Raw genomic sequence first — 20,019 nt, 5'->3', positions numbered from 1 at the left:
GCTGATACTTTGCAAAAGAAATCACCAAAGATAGTGAAAGTGATCAGTTGTTGCTAGCCAAGAATTCCATACCCAGTGAAATAGTCTTCAAACAGGGAGATGAACTGAGGATCTTTCCAGACAGCACAACAAAAGGCCGGACACAGAACACCTACATGAAAGGGACCACTTGGGAATGTTACTCAGACAGAACGCAGGGGCCAGCAAGGTGGCTCATTGGGTAAAGGCGCTTGCTGCCACGCCTCACAAATGATAAGTTTGATCCTCCAGCCCACATGATAGAAAGAAAGAACTGACTCAAGCAAGTTTTCCTTTGACCTCACATGTATGTCATGCTATGCAAGTATACACAAATTGATAAATAGAAAAAGATGTTGATATGAAATACTAATAATCTTTCTTTAAATGTACATATAATTAAAATATTTGTTTGATATAATATAAAAATTTAAGTAGACAATTTGTTGTACCTCAATTATAATAAAGAAAACACGAGGGGTCTAAAATTTATTTCCTTCGTTTAGACTCTCAATGAAGAGACTATGGAGATAGCTCGGTGGTTAACAACCATTGCTGCTCTTGCAGAAGGCCCAGATTCGCTTCTCAGCACCCACGCGTTGGTTCACACTCACCTGTAATTCCAGTTCCAGGGGATTCAATGCCCTCTTTGGCCTCCAAGGACACTATGCATGCATGTGACATATGCACACACTCAGGTATTCACACATCCACATAAAATAAAAAGAGATCTTAAAGAAGGAGGAGGAGGAGAAGGGTCTAAATGGAGATGTGATGTCCTAGTATCTCTTGGCTTAAGTCCAGGTAGAGAACAAATGCAATACCTAACCTCAGCCCATCAGACTGTGGTGACTCAAGGACATGTATTTTTAGCCTCTTGAAAGTCACTAAAAGAGGAGTAAGAGAAACAGTTTTTCATCTAATTGGCTAAGGGGATGTAATGACAAATAGCGTAACATTGTACTGGCAGTGCTAACCAGTGTAACAAAGAAGCATGAAATAAACTGTGCCGCATTCAGAAACAGTTCAGAAATGCACTTGACGATCCACACTGCCTCGGAGGGCCTTGCTTAGTCCGTGGTCCTACTGCAGCCAGGGGCCATGTCTGTGGTGTGTGCTGTCACCAGAAACCCTGTGGAGACCCATCATCTGGAAACTCCTGCTGACTGTAAAGCGCAAGGCAGCTACTTTGGCAGTGATATCGGGGACTGCAGACTCACAGTTGAGAAAGAGGAACATGGAAGGCTTCTGTGACAACCCTACCCCCAACCCAAGCCCCCAAACCCCTAAAAAAGTAGCATCCTAAACAGGAAGCCATCGAAGAGAACTCTTAAAACATGTGGTAAAGAGGTTGAAGTGCAGCTCTCCACAAATGAAGGCTCTGGCAGGTGTGTGGGCGGGGAAGGACACAGTTCTATGTTAGGGGCAGGCCACTGAGAGTTTGACCATGCCCAGTGAGCATATAGATAACACAAATTGGACTTGGTTTTTTTTTCTGTTTATTTTTATTGGGGGGGTCACAACAGTAGGGGGACAGACATGGACAGACTGGGAAGTGTGATTGGGTGCATGATGTGAAATTCCCCAAGAATCAATAAAAATACTGTGTTAAAAAGAAAGAAATGCACTTGACAAAACTATTAGATAGTCAAAAAGTATAAAAAAGTACAAGGAATTTCAATATAATAGCAATGATTTTAAATGCCTTTACATTTGAAGAATATTCTTCTTTCTTTAAAAAAAAAAAGAGAAATTCTTAGCTAGGTGTAGTGGTACCTAACTTTAATCTCAGCACTCAGGAGGCAGAGGCAGGCAGATCTCTGTGAGTTCGAGGCCAGCCTGGGCTACAGATCGAGATCCAGGTCAGTCAGGGCTACACAGAGAAACTCTTTCAAAAAACAACAGCGAAGACTGTCTTTTTATTTTATGCACTTGGGTCTTTTGCCTGCATGCATGTAGTGCATCACATGTATGTGTTGCCCGTGAAACCCAGAAGGAGTTTCAGACCCCTTGGAACTAGAGTCACTCTGGTAGTGAGCTGCCCTGTGGTGCTGGGAACCAATCCCAGGACTTCTGCAAGAGCAGCAAGTGCTCTTAACCCCCGAGCCATCTCTGCAGCCCCTAAAATATGTTTTGACTGGCATCTAAAAATAAAGGGTTAATAATAAATCTGATAAAAAGATGCATAACATCTCTACATAGAAAAATATAAAAATATTATTTAGAAAAAACTAAGCAAGTGAAGAGATCACATTTATGAATTACAAGAATTGACTCTGTGCACATGCCAGCTCCCTTCAAATCTGTAGTTATGAAGCAAGCCAGTCAGAAATTCCCACAATTCTTTGTGAAACTTGACAAGTTGATCTTAATATTTCTATGGAAATGCTGGCACTATCTCAGAGCTGTACGAACAGACTGAATGAGAGCCCTGAGATAAACTTCTGCATGCACGGGATGGACTTATGAAGAGAGTGGTACTGGTGAGCAGAAGAAGATGAGGTCTTTACATAGAATTAGCTGCATACAAGTGGGAGATTAAGTTGAACCCCAGCCTTATACCATGTGCAAAACCTAAGGGGTGTAATACGTAAATAGGAGAAGCAAAACAATACTTCTAAAAGATAATTTAAGAGAAAATTTTATGACTATGACATGGTGAATAGTTTCTTAAATATAAACATAAACAATACTAACTACAAAGCAATTTGGAAACACTGAATTACATTAAAATTAAGAACTTCTGATCAGGGAAATGGCTCAGCCACTAAGCCTGGGGACCAGAGTTCAATAAGTGGGACCCATGTGGTAGAAGAAGAAAATAACTCCTGAAAGTTGTTCCTTGAGCTCCACATGTACCCTGAGGATGCATGCATACATACATACACACATACATACTAAACAAATAAACAAAGGTAATAAAAACTTAAATTAAGAACTTCTGTTAATAAAAGTGCCATTAATTTTTAAAAAGGCAAACCACACAGAGATACTTGTGAGGTATAAGTGGCAGAATATTTGTTTTCTCAATATATAAAGAGTTCTTACAGGTAACTAAGAACGAAACAGGTAGTACACAGGAAACCTTTACAAAGGAAACACCCGGATGACTAGCGATGTTATGACAGATACATATTGCCATGAGGCAATGCAGATTCTAATCATAATGAGATGCTTATAAGAATAAGGGTGTTGAGCCGGGCGGTGGTGGCGCACGCCTTTAATCCCAGCACTCGGGAGGCAGAGGCAGGTGGATCTCTGTGAGTTCGAGGCCAGCCTGGTCTACCAAGCGAGTTCCAGGAAAGGCGCAAAGCTACACAGAGAAACCCTGTCTCGAAAAACCAAAAAAAAAAAAAAAAAAAAAAGAATAAGGGTGTTGAAATTATAAAACAGACCCTTAACACATAGTGAAAATTCTTACACTACAGATGGGAGGTTAAACAGCATGTTTGGACAGCAGTTGGACATATTTACTACATGTCCTATGCTTGTTACGACATTCCTGGACATGCACTCCATAGAAAAGAGATGTGCACACCAGACCAAGAGTACAGGAGTCTTTACGACAGCATCAGTCACAGTGACCCTAAACTGGAAATCCAAACATGCAAAGGTTAAATATATAATGAACTATGTACCATAATGTAAGTAAACATATTTGAAAGACACCGACTTCTTGCAGCTTTAATCCATATCAGACTTCAAGTAATCTCACCTTTGGTCAGTGATGATCTCTTCCAGTTGCCTCTCTGAAATGGAGTCTTGGATGTCACCTTGCCATTTGGCATGACAAGCTATCTCATGCTCTTGTGTTTGACCTGGTCCAGACCTGATTGTACGGTTTGAATGTGGTATGTCCCCCATAGGCTGTTTGGTCCCCAGCTGGTGACACCGTTTAGGGAAGTTCTGAGGTAAAGCTTTGTCGAAGGAAGCGGCCACTGGTGCAGGCCCTGGGGTTTACAGCCTGACCCCTCTTCTGTTCATCCTCAGCTTCCTAAGTGTGGATGTGATGTGACCAGCCAGCTCTTACCCCAGCCCCCAAGCCTTCTCTGCTTGCAGCCATGTCTTTTCCCTGCGGTGACGGAGTGTTCCCTCTGGAGCCAAATAGACCCTTTCTCCCTTAAGTTTATTTTGTCGGGGAATTCTATCACAGCAGCAGAAACGTAACTACGATAGCTTGGAGCTGTTTTTACAGTAAGCTGCCTTGGTTTCCTAAAGTGAGAGGTCATAGTCCAACAATACATTGTAGTCATTAGGTCAGTGTCCATTGCTATGGGAGTGGCCGCTACTTCAGGAACTCTTTTTAGGATAAAAGACACCAGGGCCCCAGCCCAGGACATTGTTCTTGCTAGGCAAGCTTCCACGCCTGGGCTATAGACCCTACCTTCCACTCCTTTGGCTAGATAAAATATTCCGTGAGTTCAACCTGATATTTCTAATTAAAATTCAGAGCCTCATGAGTTTTGCTTTTTCTATTACACCTTTATCTTTCTTCCACACTGAGAAGCCTTCCCCAAGGCTTCTCAACGACCTGGGCAATGATAGGATTATGATAGCCCGTTAAATTACTCTCTGCTTTATCCCACATCATGAGAACAGCCTCTGAATAGCAATACTAAATAAAGCAGCCTCCATTAGGAAAACTGAAACATTGTTTTTAAAAGTCATTTTTTTTCCTCATTTTTATTAGGTCTTTGAGAATTTCATAGAAAGCATTTTGATCATACCCCCCCCACACACACACACTCCTGCCTGATCCATCCCCGCTTCCCTGTCCAACTGATTTTGTGTCCTTTGTTTATTTTTTGAGCCTCATTAAGTACAGTTTGAGCTGCCTGTATACTCTGGGATGTGTGCTCTTCCCTGGGGGGGGGGGGCGGTCAGCCCACCGAGAGCCACACCCTTGAAGACGCTCCCTCTCTCAGCATCTGTCAGCTACAGGCATCTTCTCAGCTAGGGGTGGGTCGTTTTCATGTCCTGCTACATGATTAAAGGCTGCATGATTCTGTATTCTACATCTGTGTTACCTCTGAAATACGCATACACTTAGATGCAGCTCAGTATCTGGCTTTTGTATGACTCGTGCTGTATACCGAAGGCACTCTGCAAACAATTCCCCGAGTTCTCGTAGGCTGCTGTCAGCCTGTCCCACTCAGGCACTGTATCCAAATGCTGGTTTTCCTTGTTCATTTTCGTCATGTGTTCTTAGCGTCTGTATGTTGGATCTCCACGTCTGAAATATCTGTCCTTTCCTCCTGAATCCTTTGACTTCTTTTTTTTTTTTCTTTTGGACTTTCAGGTTTTTTCTTTATTCCCTTTCTAGTTCTCTTAAGCTATTATTTCTCTTGCTCTTTTTATCATTCTTTATTTCTTCTGGGTTAGTTGTTTCTAGAGGAATCTTTTTCCTTGTATTTCTAGTTCATCCTGAGTCCTACCACCTCATTTGTGGGTTTTAATTATCATGTATTTGTTCTTTAATGGGTCTTTTGCTTATGTATTTGTGTTTACTTTGAAGCACAGGATTACAGATTTTATCTGTTTTATATGTAAGATTTGTCTTTTTCCCCCCTTGGGACAACTACATATGAAATTTGACTAGATGCTTTTTGTTGCTTGTCTGTATGAAGTTAGTTTTCTCAGAGTTTCTGAGGTAACTATGGTTCCTTCAAACAACCCTAAAATACATGGCAGTTCCCCTCCCAGAGATCTCCTGGCAGTGTCTGCTACCTGAGCTCTACCTTAGTCTAGAACTTCATTTTTTCTCTATTGATGCTATCTTGTTAACTTTGTATCCCATGCTCCTCAGCTTCTCTTGGTGTGTGTGGTGGTTTGAATGAGATGTGTCATGTGTCGTCATCCCCCCCCCCCCCCCCCCACATACTTGGTTCTCAATTGGATCCCTCTTGGGCAGGTTTAGGGGGCATGGCCTTGACAGAGGAAATATCTCCCTGAAGGCAGGCTTTGAGGTTTTAAAAGGTATATGCCATTTCCAGTGTGCCTTGCCTCCCTCTGTCCCTCCATCCCCTGTAGCTAGAGTTTTCCTGCCTTGCCCACAGTCAGGACAAATCTTTGTCACCCGCCAGTCCCACAGCCGCTCAGACCCAACCAAGTAAACACAGAGACTTATATTGCTTACAAACTGTATGGCCGTGGCAGGCTTCTTGCTAACTGTTCTTATATCTTAAATTAATCCATTTCCATAAATCTATACCTTGCCACGCGGCTCGTGGCTTACCGGCGTCTTCACTTTCGGCTGGTCCTGGCGGCGGCTGGCAGTGACTCCTTCTGCCTTCCTGTTCTCTCAGTTCTCCTCTCTGTTAGTCCCGCCTATACTTCCTGCCTGGCCATTGGCCAATCAGCGTCTTATTTATTGACCAATCGGAGTAATCTGACACACAGACCATCCCCCAGCACCCCCCACTTCCTGTCTGTGGTCTAAGGGGTGGGCCCCCCACTCTCAGCCTCCAGCCCCCACCACGTGCTTGCCGCCTGTTGTCCTGTGTTCTCTCTCAGAGCCCCAAGTCAGCCCCTCCCTGGCCCTGCTGTTTTATCACCGCAACAGAAAAATAGCGGATGCCCTGTGGGAGTTGTCCTCGGAAAAGTTTTAAAGTTCTAGGTGATTCGATCCCTTGAACTTACCGTGGAGGTCCATCCTCACCCAGTGTACAGTGGGGGTGCCCCTCCTGTGCTTCAGCTGTGGGCTTGAGGGGATATTTGGGCACCTGGTTTTCTTGCAAATTGTTGGACATAGTTTTGATTTTGCTATTTGGCTCCTAGTTTCCTGTTCTTTGATGCTTTCATATACGGCGGTGATGAATTTTAATGGTTTTCACCCTCCCCATCCCTTCCCGTTCCCCACTGAAGCCTTTCCTCGTAACAAGACTGTCTCCAACCTCCAAGTGTACTTGGTATGTGTGGCCCACTGAGTGTAATTAGAGTTGTTTGTGTGAGTGCAGGTAGGAAGTTATGGTTGCCATGTATCTTTATGTGGAGGCTGTGGGAAATCCAAAATTTGCTTTGGGACTTGGAGTGGGGAGCAGTTAGCTCAGAGATTGAGCACTGCCTAGCATGTGAGCCTGAGATTTTATCCCCAGAACCTCAAAATAAAAACAAAAATAAAACCCATGTTGACATATTACCGAGAGGTGTTATCTCCCCAGTTACGACATAGTTTACATCAAGCATTAAATTATCAAAATAAGAAAAAGAGCGTAAGAGAAGTTACAGCAGTAAATGTTTGAGCCTTGAGTGATTCATTAGGGCAAAGGAATAATGATTTTACATGACACTGAATAAAAAAGGAGCCAGCAAGGCTCCTTCAAAAGGCTCAGTGGCTAAGGGCACGTACTGCACAAACCTGGGGGCCTAAGCTCAGACTATGGAATTCTTGGGAGTATGGAAGGAGAGACCATTGGCTGGGACTCACTCAGATCGGCACATCGCTTGGCTCCAGGGAAGCCTCTTGTGGCAGTAGATGGTAATAAACACAGAGACCCACACCTGGACGACATGCAGAGAGCGAGAGACTTTGGAGCACTCAGTCCTGAAGAGGGAGGGTATCCTCATCAAACCCATCCTCTCAAGGCTCAGGGAAATTCGTTGACAAGAAGGCTATAAACAACTGTAGGAGCCAGAGCTGGTAGATGAGCACAAAGAAACAGCATCTTCCAGACACAACAGGGCTGGTGCACATAGGAACTCGCAGACACTGTGACAGCACACACAGGACCTGCACAGGTTCCGGCTGGACAAAACCCCAGCACAGAGAAGGGGACGCAAAGTCCCACCCCAACCAGGAAGCTGTTTGGCCTTCATATCTGCTGGCAAAGGGAAAATCCGTTTTCTCCAAAGGAGCATCCCTGGGTGTATGGACCACACTCAGGGAAGGCCCCAGGCCCAGGAGAAACTGGCCAACACAAAATGGACTCTGTGTCTTTCATGTGCTTCCTTTTATGTTGTTGTATTTTTTGTCTTATTTTTTTTTGTTTTGATTTTAAGTTTTGTGGTATTTTGAGAGAGATTAAAAACCATGAAGTTGGATGGGTAGGGAGGTGGGGGGAGCTGGGAGAAGTTGAAGGAGGGAAAAGAATATGGTCAGAATATACTATATAAAAAAAAGTTTTAAATAAAAAAAATATGGAAGGGGAAACAACTCCACAAAGTCTTTCAACTTCCACACCCCTTTTAAGTGGCATATACATACACAACAACAATAATGTAAAACCTAAGTGGTAAATAAATAACCCTAAAAACAAAATATTCAGTTTGCTAGAATATAGATAGCTATTTTATACTCTGTTTTGTTAGTGTATAGTTCTTTTATTTCACTGTGATGCTATGAGATGCATTTTTGGAGTTATTTGCAGATTTTACTTGGTGGGGTTTGAATAGAGCTTGTTTCTTCCTTTCTCATCTTTCTACAGCCTCTTTTGACCTCTCAACACACATTTTCTTCTCTTCCTGCCTTTCTAAGAGACACAGAGCACATGCCAGAGAAAGAGGAAATGCTTTTGATAAACCAGTACCCATCAGAGAGCCTGTGTCCAGTGAGCTCATGATAACACCCATGAGTCAGTCTCTAAGACTAATTTTAAATGCAAACCCTTAACCTCAACTTTATGGAGATAGGAACAGTTGACAGCAAGTTCCACTCCAGATAGTTTTAAAAGGGGAAATATCATCCATTCTGTTGTACAGTAAAGATAATTATTGAGCCTCCACTTTGTGCTGTGTGCAGGGCATACAATAGTGACGTAATGACCCAAGGGATATTTGGTCTGAAGATGTGCCAGCTCTCGCAGAGAGGCTGAAACATGCTGATTCTGACATTAGTGCACTTATAATAAAAACACATTTTTTAGAATCACATCAGTGTCATTCCCAAAAAAATTTAATCGTTAAAAAAAAAAAATTCTCCTCTGAGACTTTAAACACTTGAGCCCCTCCCAGTTCCCCAGGCTTACTACTGTAACCAACCATAGCTTGTACCCTGGCATGCTTGTTTGCCTTTGTTCCCTCTGAGTTTTAAGTGAAAGCCGATTTACAGTGGGGTCTTGTCATGAAAGGGGAAACCAAGCATCTAGGCTTACTTCAGATTAGGTTATTATAAGAAATGATTAATGTACTTCAAATGCATTTGCTGTTAAAGTACATGCTATAGTACACTTCTTCCTAAATAATAGTCTTTTATGTAAAACAAATAAGCACTTGCTATGTTTTGTTTAGTAAAGAGAGAACTTTATATCTGGGAGTGGAAAGTGGGGTGATCCAGTAGTTGAATGGTTGCTAATCAGGTCACATTCCATCGGAGGATCTGGTTATAAACACCTGTAGTGGTTATAAAAACAGCGTGTATACTCTTTTCTTTCTTTCTTTTTTTAGCCCTATGTTTTTCTAGGTCCCTTTTAATGAAAATTATGAACCTTCTAGATTTAAAAAAATGCATCTTTTATATTCCTGTATTGTCATCCAGTGTTTCCTAAGCATTTATATTGATAATGATGAAGACAAATGCAGAGGAAGAACCCTCAATTTTTACTGTTTCCAAACCAGATCTAATTATGGTTGAATATGTTTGTTCAATTGCTTCATGTGAAAAGATAAAAGTCAACTCCAACCCAATGCCCTTCAGAAGTTTATAATCTCGTAAGAAATATTAAAAGGCCTAGCATGATAGCACATGCCTGTTTTCCTAGTAGCTGGCAGGTCCTGCAGAGGCAGGAGGGTCCCTGCAAACCTGGTGCACACAGTGAGTTTCAAGCCAGCCAGGATCAGACAGCAAGACTTGTCTCAAACAAGCATAAAACACGTGATCATGAAATGTTACTAAAAACTGTCACCCCACCCCACCCCCATCAACGCCTGAGGCAGGTGGGAGTGGGAGAGCTGCCCCTGAGGTCATAAATGTGGGAGAACTGCCCCTGCCTGCTACCAGCTGCAACACTCGGGAGAGCAGGCCCTGCACCCTGCCTGGGCAGCACAGGAGAGCAGGCCCTGCACCCTGCCTGGGCAGCAGAATAGAGCCAATCCTGTTGTTGGAGGTGTGGGTGAGCCAGCCCTGATACTGTGAGCCTGGAAGAGCTGTCCCCACTACTCACTTGTCCTGTGGTAGCACAGGCAGGAGAGAGATGTGTCTTTCCTGCCCTGCCCCCACACTTGAGGCAGATGGGAGAACTGGCCCTGAGGTCATAAGAGCAGGAGAGTGGGTCCTGCCCCTCATCAGCTGTAGTCCTGGGGAGAGTGGTCCCTACACCACGCCTGGGCAACACAGTAGAGCTGGCCCTAAAAGAGTAGGTGTGGGAGATCCAACCCTGAGAAATTGAAAGCAGGAGAACTAGCCCCACACCCTGCTTATCTCTGCAAAGAGTGAATTCACTAAAGCAATGCAGGAGAGCTCACCCTGGTGGTGAGGACAAGGGAGAGCTGGCCGGCTGACCAACCCTGGAACTACCCAGGCCCTGAACCAGGGTTATGAGTTGGCACACCCCAATATCTACCCCATCTGTGATCTGCTGGAGCACGTGAAGGGACTGGCCCTGCTGACCCCAAACTGCAGGATCTCCACTACAAAGGGCAGTAATAGGATATCCAAGAGGAGTCCCAGTGAGGGTCCAGTATCAGCAGTATAGCAGAAACCAAAGGCCTCGAACCAGACCAATGACTCTTTGCAATGAACACTTACTTGCAAGTAAAGGTATATAAACAAAAAGGTTTACTGCGTGACTCACTAGGTCACACTACAGCTTCCTTGATGAGATTTCTCCCCTCCCCCTTTTTTCTTTTTTTTTCTCTTAAATTTCATTGGGGAGGGGGCTGCAAGGGCAGAGGGCAGATACGCAGGGATGGGAAATTAATGGGATGGAGATGCATGATACGAATGACACAAAGAATAAATAAAAAGAAAGTTTAAAAAATGTCCTATTGTGGGCTTGGATGTGGCTCAGTTGGTAGAGTGTTTGCCAAGCAAGCAGAAAGCCCTGGCATGAAATGGGCATGGAGGCACACACCTATAATCTCAGCATTGAGAGATAGAAAAAGGATCAGAAGTTCAAGGTCATCTTTGACTATATAGTGAGTTTGAGACCAGGCTAAGATACATGAAATCCTGTCTCTGAATAAATAAATAAAAGTAAATTACAAGTTAAAGACCTTGACATTATTATTGGTCAAATAAAATTTCCCTATTATATTTTAGTGTCTGAAAAGTATTTGGCTTATTTATAAAATTTGTTTCTGTCTTTCCACTAAATAAATATCAATTGTTTTTTATGCCTATCTACCCTGCCCCCTTTTTCCCTTCGTGTATTTGGAAATCTCTAGTAAGGAGAAAATGATTATGGCAATTTTAATCATCTGACATCTTTTCCACATTAATTTTTTGATCATGTATCTTGCCTAGGAAAGAGATTCTCTCCAAAGACAGCATGAGACAGCCCGGCAGGCACTCATGGGAAAGACGCCCCGTGGTCACACACTCCTGTTTCAAAGGTAGCGATTTATCACACTGGCTGATGCCCGAGCCATCTTAGATTGATGTTCCAGTGTCTGCGTACACCAAATGAACCCTCAATCATCAATATAGGCAGAGATCTCTGCACCCAAATGGATGCTTGTGGTTCATATTAAACTCTGTCTGAAAGTTGTAGATCTTCATTTATGTATTATTGTTTAAAGAGGCACACTGTGCCTATAGCTACTGGAATTGATGTTTTTTTCCTGACTGAAAACAAAGTAACATTTCTAGTTGTGTTTGAATATAAGTGTCCACCTGTACCAAGGCTGTTCATGCCTGAAGGTTAGTTAACATCCTGTTGAGTTCCCTGTACTTGTCTGTCATCACTGTCCAAAGAATGATAATTATTTGTGGGGGTTTTTTGTTCAGTTCTCCTTTCCATACTAGGCCATAAATCCCAGAAGTGTGAGGGCCATAGCGTATTAATCCATGAATTTTTGGTCCTGAGTATAAAATGTTTTACTTAGTGCCTGCCACATAGTGAGAGCATTATAGATATTACTGGCTGTGACACTTATTGTTCGATTAATTACTATGTATGAAAAGGCACACTCAGCCTTGTTAGGTTTTACTCAAAATAACCAGATCATGAGATGGTTATATATTTCTTGTTATTTTCTCATTAATGTCATGGGTTTCAGTGTTCTGAATTCTACTATGTGACCTTTTAGAATATTTGAGTAATGACCATGTCTTGGCCTTTTGGCTGAAATCAAGTGTAGAATGTTTGAGTAATGAAATGGAGAAAGTCCCAGGTTTTTTAAATTGCTAAGATCAATAACCAAATCTCAAAATCAGCATTCAAAAATGCTTTTTAGGGAAGCTAAGGATGCAAAGACCCAGGAAGCTGAATCTGAAAAGCCATTTGAAGCTTTTTCTATGCTGCCTCTTTTATCTGTGATACATGTTGGAATCTTTAGTCAGTATAAATAAAATTAAATTTTTGTCTATTTGCTCTAACATCAAAGAAAGTATAATTAATTTTCTCCACATTAGGTTATCTTTGGGTGGTCCAATTCAAAATACAAGGCTGTATGTATATATAAAGTTCTGCTGGGGGTTTGGGCAGGTGGTAGCCAGAAGAGAGTGTCCCCACTGCATCAGAAGCCATCACACCCATGATCAGAGGACCTAAGTAGTTTTAAATATGGTCCAATGGACCATCACAGGCAGATGGATGCTGGGAACTTACGTGCATTTCAGTGGAGTTTGGTTGCTGTGTATATAGCATCTCTAGCAAGGCCAAGGTGAATGCAGTAGGGTTTATGCCTAGTTAATGATTATTTTTCTTACAAGGCAATCTGAGGGAACAAACATATAAATCCTACGCACCTGAACAGATGAAAAACAATATTTCATAACTAGTATTTAATTCAGAATATAATATTATAATTTTCAGAAATGTTTTACTTGGGGACCATTTCAAAGAATTAGATTATAAATGAAGTAGGGAAATATCTACTTCAATTTTTCTAGCAATTGGTATATTGCTATATGGTTAGACCTAAATGGACTAGGGTTATAATGGAGTACACACAATTTGCAAGAGAGGTAATTTGCCAATATCAGTAGCATAATGGATGAGGAATGTTTCCAACAATATATGTGCATTTCACCTTCAAGTTGGGCTGCAGCGACGCCACCATCCAGGGCAAGTTCTGAAGTGAGTGATTTCAAGTAGACTCCATTGGCATTTGTAGTTTTGTGGACACAATGGTCAGTGTTTAGATTTTGCACGTGTGCATACTTGACAGCACTACAGAATTCTTTCTGCTTGCAGGGGTCCGGTACCAATACCTACTGTCAGTGGCCTGCAGTATTTTACAACATTGGAGGAAATACAGAAAAATTTTGAGCTCTGTGAAGATCACACTAAAATCCCCTTTGGACCATACCCTGAAATGAGGTTAGTTGGATTGGAACAGTTATTTTCTGTAGGTTTGTTAAAATGGTGGTTTTCATGTGCAAGCTTCAGAGAAATTCTGAAACTGTGCAGCAAGCAGGTCCGCCTGTCACTGTGATGTGCAAGGAGCAGATCCTGCAGTGAGCATGTGGCACAGTGGGAACTTCCTTGCATTTTGAGGGAGGGACACAATAAGGCAGAGCAGGTGGAGATAGTCCATCCAGCAGCAGATGAAACCAGAACCCGACAGTGCTGCAGGTATCCCTTCTGGTGGAACAGAGGGTGATAGCCTGCAGTCTCGTCCTGCTGTGACTCAGCCGTGACCTTGACTCCTGGCTTACCTTTGTCCCTGTCCAGTATTTAATGTAGTTCTCTTGGTTTCCACTGATTCTGAAGTCATCCAATAGCTTTTGAATAACATCCTCTTTAATATCAAAGTGAGCCAGATTGGTACCTGTAATTTGCAGCTAACATCGCTGACTAGTGAATGCGTCATCGACCGGTGGCTGACATTTAAAAGGCCATTTCAAGGTCCTAATGTTCTAATATGTCCAAAGGCAGCACAAATGCTGCATGGGACAGGTTGCTTTGGATTTTATTTAGAGAGGGCTAGGGAGGTGGCCTAGTGGGTAAGTGCTTGCCACACAGCATGAGGACCTGCATCTGGATCTCCAGCACCCAAACCTGGGCACAGCGGTACACATCTGTAATCCCACAGCTGAGAAGACACAAACAAAAGGAGCTCTGGGCTTTGGGGGGCCAGGCAGTCTTGCTGAATAAGGGAGAGACCCTGTCCAAAAAAAAAAAAATGGTGAGGAACAGTTGAAGAAGACATCCAGTGTCAACATCAACTTCTGGCCTCCCCATGTATGCATGCACATGCGCGCGCGCACACACACACACACACACACACACACACACACACACACATGCACGCACGCACGCACACACGCACACACACACATGTTTTTAAAGAGTTAAATGCCGTTAAGGGCCGGCAAGATGGCTTAGCAGGTAGCAAAGCACCTGTTGCGCAAGCCTGATGACCCGAGTTTGATCCTCAGAACCCCCAGAAAGGTGAAAGGTGGAAAACAACCCCACAAAGTTGTCCTCTGACTTCCACATAATCTCTGCAGCTCATGCATGCATATCCATGTGCTCGCTCACATGCTCTCTCTCTCTCTCTCTCTCTCTCTCTCTCTCTCTCTCTCTCTCTCTCTCACACACACACACACACACACACACTGAAACATGAATTTGAATGTTACTAAAAGACTGTTGGAGAGCTGAAAAAATATAGATGAGGAGACAGAAAATGTTTTGATTACTTAGGAACATTCAAGATTAATAAGGAGTTTCTCACAAAGTGATTTGAAAAAGTACTGACGTCCTTAAGGAATAAGAAAGCAAAGTCGCACCCCGTGGGCTTACAAAGGGAGTGGGCTTGGGGCTAATGAATACATAAGAGGGACAGTGCTCAATCTTGCTTGTAATTGGAAAGCAGTTTCAAGTAATGGAGCACTCTCTGCTCGGCGAGTTAACAAAGGCTCTTATTAATTATTCTTAAAGCAGAGCAAAGAAAGGGATGCTGTGAGAGGGTCTCGATTTTGTTGGGGGGAAAATTTGCAGCCTTTTGAAAGTCAGCTGGAAATCATCTTAGTTTGTCTCTTTGTCCCTGGGGTAACACACGGACAAAAGGCAACTCAGGAAGGAAAGGGCTTACATCAGCCTCACATCCAGGTGACAGTCCCTGGCTGACGGAGGGCAGGGCAGGAGCCTGGACACAGACAGGAGCTGAAGCAGAAGCCATGGAAGGGTACCGCTCACAGGCTTGCTCCCCATGGCTGGCCAGATTGCTTTCTTATACAGCCCAGGACCACCAGCCCAAGGATGGCCCTGCCCTCAGTGGACATCAGTCCTTAGTCAAGGAACCGCCCCCACAGACATGTCACATGCCAATCCGAGGGAGACAAACTGCAGTTTCCTTTTCACAGATGACTCTAGTTGGTGTCCACTAACCAGCACAGATGCTTACACCAGAATCCTAAAGACTGTATTTACCACAGGGCCAGTTATCTCACTTGTGGGAGCTGATAATGTCTTCATCTATTGAGGCTGCTATCACAAAACACTATGGATCAATATTATATAAAAACATAAATTTACTTTTCATACCCACATACATATATGGACATACCTGCATACACACACACACACACACACACACACACACACACACACACAAATTCAAAACAACTGCACTTGTTTCTAGACTCCTAGACATGGGCTCTATGCCTGCTCATCCTGTTTTATACACCTGCAGTTACATCCATGCTTCACCCTTTGCAGGTCCTGCATTATGCTTGCACAGTGGATAAGGAGTGTTTGCTGTTACATATAGTACTTAGTGCACATGAACCCAGGCCACCTGCTGCAGACCCTGCTTAGAACTGGGTCAGTGGAGGTACATTAGTCAACGACTGACCTTACTTGACAAAAGTAACCCATAAAGTCATGGGTGTAAATTTTATGACCATTAGGAGTTTTGAATCTCAAAACCATCTTCATTTTTCATGTTTTCTTTAGCAAGGATCCCTATATTTCTATGAGATACTCTACATTATTTCACGCTTGTCCGTGGGCCAAAGAAATTCCTTTTCAGCTCCCAGAGGGAGGGGCTTCTTCACGCCCAGGATCGGCAGCAAGTGACAACGAAGTGGACCGGGCTTTGAAAGGTTTGCATCGTTCCACCATGATTCTGCTTCTCGCTCTTCTGCCCCTTCCCATGATTAGAAGGAAATGACTGTTTCAAGTCAGAGGCTCCTTAAGTTTTCTGCCTTACTGTTACAGATGAGAAACAGAGCTCTGAACGGTTGGAAGTTCACCCTTGGTCACTTAGTAACTTAGAGTAGAAGCCACTAGGATGCTTACCTGGGTCTGGGCCAGAAAACGTGGGGACGTCTGTGGTGACTCCATCTAGTAAAAGCAAAGGGAAACACAGAATGTTGAATTGCTCTCCAGTCTCCTGTGTAGGAGGGGGTTGGTTGGCAGGATTCTGGGGTCCAGTGTTGAGGGATCTGGCCCAGTCCTCCCCTTCACCCCCTCTCTTGCTCTTAACACACATGTGAGTGTGCAAATTCATGCAAAGACGGAATGGCCATTGCCCTTTCCCCCAAGGGCTGTGTGGCCATGTTCATCAGCAACACTGAGTAAAGCCCTTAAGCAGTGTGAAGAAACTGAAGGGCCACAGGTAAGAATGGGAAGGCCCCAAAGTCAGGATGGAAGGGGGCACTTCCTGAGTCACTGGCTGATACAGGAATGCTTAAGTTGGCAGAATTCCCTAGAACCTGGAAGGTAGGAAGGAAGGAACGAACCACATACAGCCACGTACAGGAGATGTTCTGCCTGGGGACAGAAAGGGAATGCTCGGCCTGAACCCCTGCTCATGAGTGATTAGAGGATCTCAAAAGAACTTAGAGGCCATAGTTTGCTTGGCCATGAGGACACAGTGGCTGGTGCTACCAAAAGGAAGGGAAGACTAAGGCAGGGGCCTGCCAATCAAAAGAAGACATCTTCATCTCCGAGTCCGTCCAGGAAGGAGAGGAAAGACTAGGCTGGCTGACTGCTCTCTCATCTCCCTCTCCCCTCTAGCTCCCTACCCGTCCCCTTCCCAAATCCATGACTTCGGTTTTGGTTTGTGATGTGGTTAGTTTAACCAGAGCCGTTTGTGTGATCGATGGATTGGAACTATCCATTGGAGCCTGGTAGAGCCTGTGGACCACACTTGAAGGTGGTGACTCTCCTCTTTTCCTGGTTCTGTCAGTCAGAAATAGTTCTAAGAAAATCTTAAAAGAATTAAAATCAATAAAAATCTAAAAAACCAACTGTGGTAGATCCCTTGCCTCCCATGCACGATGCCCTCATTTAATCCCCAGTGCCGCCTCCTCTCCCCAAAAGCTTCTGGTCACTGGGCAGTTCTACACAAGCTAATCCTGTCCGACTGTGTGCATGAGATGTCTGCCTCCTGCCTGATCTTAGGACGGCAGTGAAGGAATTCTAAACTTATTTTCTTCTGTTTCAAGGGATTCATGGCATGTACTATCTTTTCTTTTGATGTTTTACAGTGATGCACATACCAGCATCTGCACAGGAAAAAATTTTTGTCCAGCACAAAAAATTCTCTGCAGCTCCAATAAGTAACCCGGGTGCCAACACCAAACCTACCCTTCCTCCGATACCACATGGCCGCAGATAGACCGGCACTGTGAGCGCTGATCTTTGCAAATAGACCAGCACTATCTGATCTGAACATGAAAAATGGAAAGCTTGTTCTAACAAAGTCCAGTCCTTCCTTCATCTTATACAGCCGTGGATCTCAGCTGTTTCTGATGTAACCAACTCATGACTGAAGAAAGAGTCTAAATCTCTCCATCAATTTAAATTGTGATTCTCTGAAGAGCATCTTTTGCTTATTTATTTTTTATTTGCGATGTTAGTTATTCTTAACCTGAAAAATGTCGTTTGAGTTTTTTTCTTCCCTCAACCGATTTCCCCAGGTGCTTCCTGTTCAGAGATCTAAGATACCAAAATCTCCCAACATTTTTTCATTTTATGCACAGTGTGACCTTTGGGTATATCCAACTGGGGTTGTATGGTTCAGATTTTCATGACTATGATGATGCACTCAAAATATTAAGTTTTTTATTCTAATTATGAAAACATGGTAGAACACCATTTAACTTGTGACTAATATGATATCAACTGTACCTCTCAAAAGAATTAATCAATATAATTTGGGGAGCTCTTTAGTACCACTAAGGAATAAAAAAATATCATAATTATTTTATTTCATCCTTTCCAGACTAATTAGGTACTGCTTGTTATTAGAAATATTTTTAAACAATTTTCATTATTCTTGTGATTTCACTCCATGGTTTTTGCAGGAAAATAATATTGAGTATTTAAAGCTGGTTGTCAGTTAATATGTGCCCACAAGGCTATCCTCACTCTGAAAGTGTCAAAATACATCCTTCTGGATTGGTAAGTGGTCTTTTTGCTATGTATTGATGACCAGTGGGACCAAAATCCTTTGCACAATACTGTAGTTATTGTTGATTATTTTTATTATCTGATGACATCCCCATCTTAAAACATTACCCCTGCCAATAACCTTCTCCAAAACAGAAACTCAGTTTCAACATGATTTTCCATTGGTTCCCATCTTCTATCTGCTTTAATTTACTCCAAACTGGAGCAGATTAAACTCTCTTTTAGTTAGCTTTCAGCCACTGTAACAAAATACCCAAGGTAAACATTTAGAGGAGGAAGGATTTGTTTTGATTTCCATTCCACACCATGATTATCTGGTTCCACTGTTTTTGCCCTGAGGCAAGACAGAATTCTGCTGCTACCGGTGCTTGAGGCAAAGGAGGTTGTTCACCTCAAGGTCACCAGCAAGCAGAGAGAAGGAAAAGGCCCAGGGACAAGATACAGTCTTGAAGAGTATTCTTCCAAGGACCTAATCCTTTCTACTAGGTCTTACCTACTCAGTGTCTATCACTTTCTGATAGCCCATCAAATTACAAACCCACAGATGAGATAGAACCCTGAGAGATCTTGTGGAAAGCCAGCACTGACCTTTCTCCACAGAGTTGGAACCAGCCATGTCGAAATCAGTAATGAGGTATTCCTCCTCACCTCATCCAGAATGATGCTGAGGTATATGAGGGGACCTACCTCTTCCTGGGGTGCAGGGAAGATGCTTCACATTGATTTTAAAAAAAATCATTGTTGCTGGGTGGTGGTGGTGGTGGTGGTGGTGGTGGTGGTGGTGGTGGTGGTGGTGGTGGTGGTAGTGCACGCCTTTAATCCCAGCACTCTGAAGGCAAAAGCAGGAGGATCTCAATGAGGTCAAGGCTAGCCTGGTCTACAAATCAAGTTCCAGAACAGCCAGGGCTGTTACACAGAGAAACCCTGCCTTGAAAAACAAAAACAAACAAACAAATCACTGTCAGTGCTAATGGTAAGATCCATAAGTTTGTGTTATAAGCACTCCTTCTGATGTTCATCTTTCTGTAATGAAAGATATTGATTGGGGGAGGATCAATTTCAGTCCATAATTGGCAATTTGGCAACTGCTGTACTCTCCCTTACTATCCTGCCTGCCTTGAACAAAAAGACCATCCGTACACAGATACCTTGAGGAAACTCCACAATAATCACAGCTGCTTGTTCTGGCTCCTCAAGGTGCATCCCTGGTCAGTGTGATACCTCAGTAAAACCTCCCACTCTATCCCCTACAGACAAAGAGAAGCTTAAACCAGGATTCCTAAGTGTAGATAAGAACTTAGACCCCTTTTCCCCAGGTGGCTGTATCTGCTACAGGGACTTTGGAAAACACAGTCAGGATATTCGACCAAAAGACTAAAAAGGGAGGCGGGTTAAAATAAATTATATGGTCTGTGCCTTTAAGAACTAGCCTCACAAAGAAAGGGGAGGCTCCTTCCAACCTCCCTGCTGTGAGTGAGAGATTTGGAAGAGCCTCCCTGGAGGCTTGTAAACTTAGAAAACACCTTACTTTTGCATT

At 43.2% G+C, this 20,019-nt stretch overlaps 1 protein-coding gene across 1 annotated transcript in view; it reads left to right on the top strand.

Moving 5' to 3' along the window:
- Lrguk (leucine rich repeats and guanylate kinase domain containing) overlaps window positions 1-18,284 on the top strand; it is a 112,026-nt gene extending 93,742 nt beyond the window's left edge. The window contains exons 17-20 of the mRNA XM_028866154.2: window positions 11,417-11,505; window positions 13,311-13,436; window positions 16,020-16,168; window positions 17,558-18,284. Of these exons, the coding sequence (XP_028721987.1) occupies window positions 11,417-11,505; window positions 13,311-13,436; window positions 16,020-16,168; window positions 17,558-17,688 (495 nt within the window). The 3' untranslated portion in view covers window positions 17,689-18,284. The remainder of the gene's footprint in view (window positions 1-11,416; window positions 11,506-13,310; window positions 13,437-16,019; window positions 16,169-17,557) is intronic.
- Window positions 18,285-20,019: the final 1,735 nt, after the last annotated feature.

The sequence above is a fragment of the Peromyscus leucopus genome, chromosome 3 (genome assembly GCF_004664715.2).
Source record: "Peromyscus leucopus breed LL Stock chromosome 3, UCI_PerLeu_2.1, whole genome shotgun sequence".
Taxonomy (NCBI): domain Eukaryota; kingdom Metazoa; phylum Chordata; class Mammalia; order Rodentia; family Cricetidae; genus Peromyscus; species Peromyscus leucopus.
This window is presented reverse-complemented; position numbering and strand designations above follow the sequence as displayed.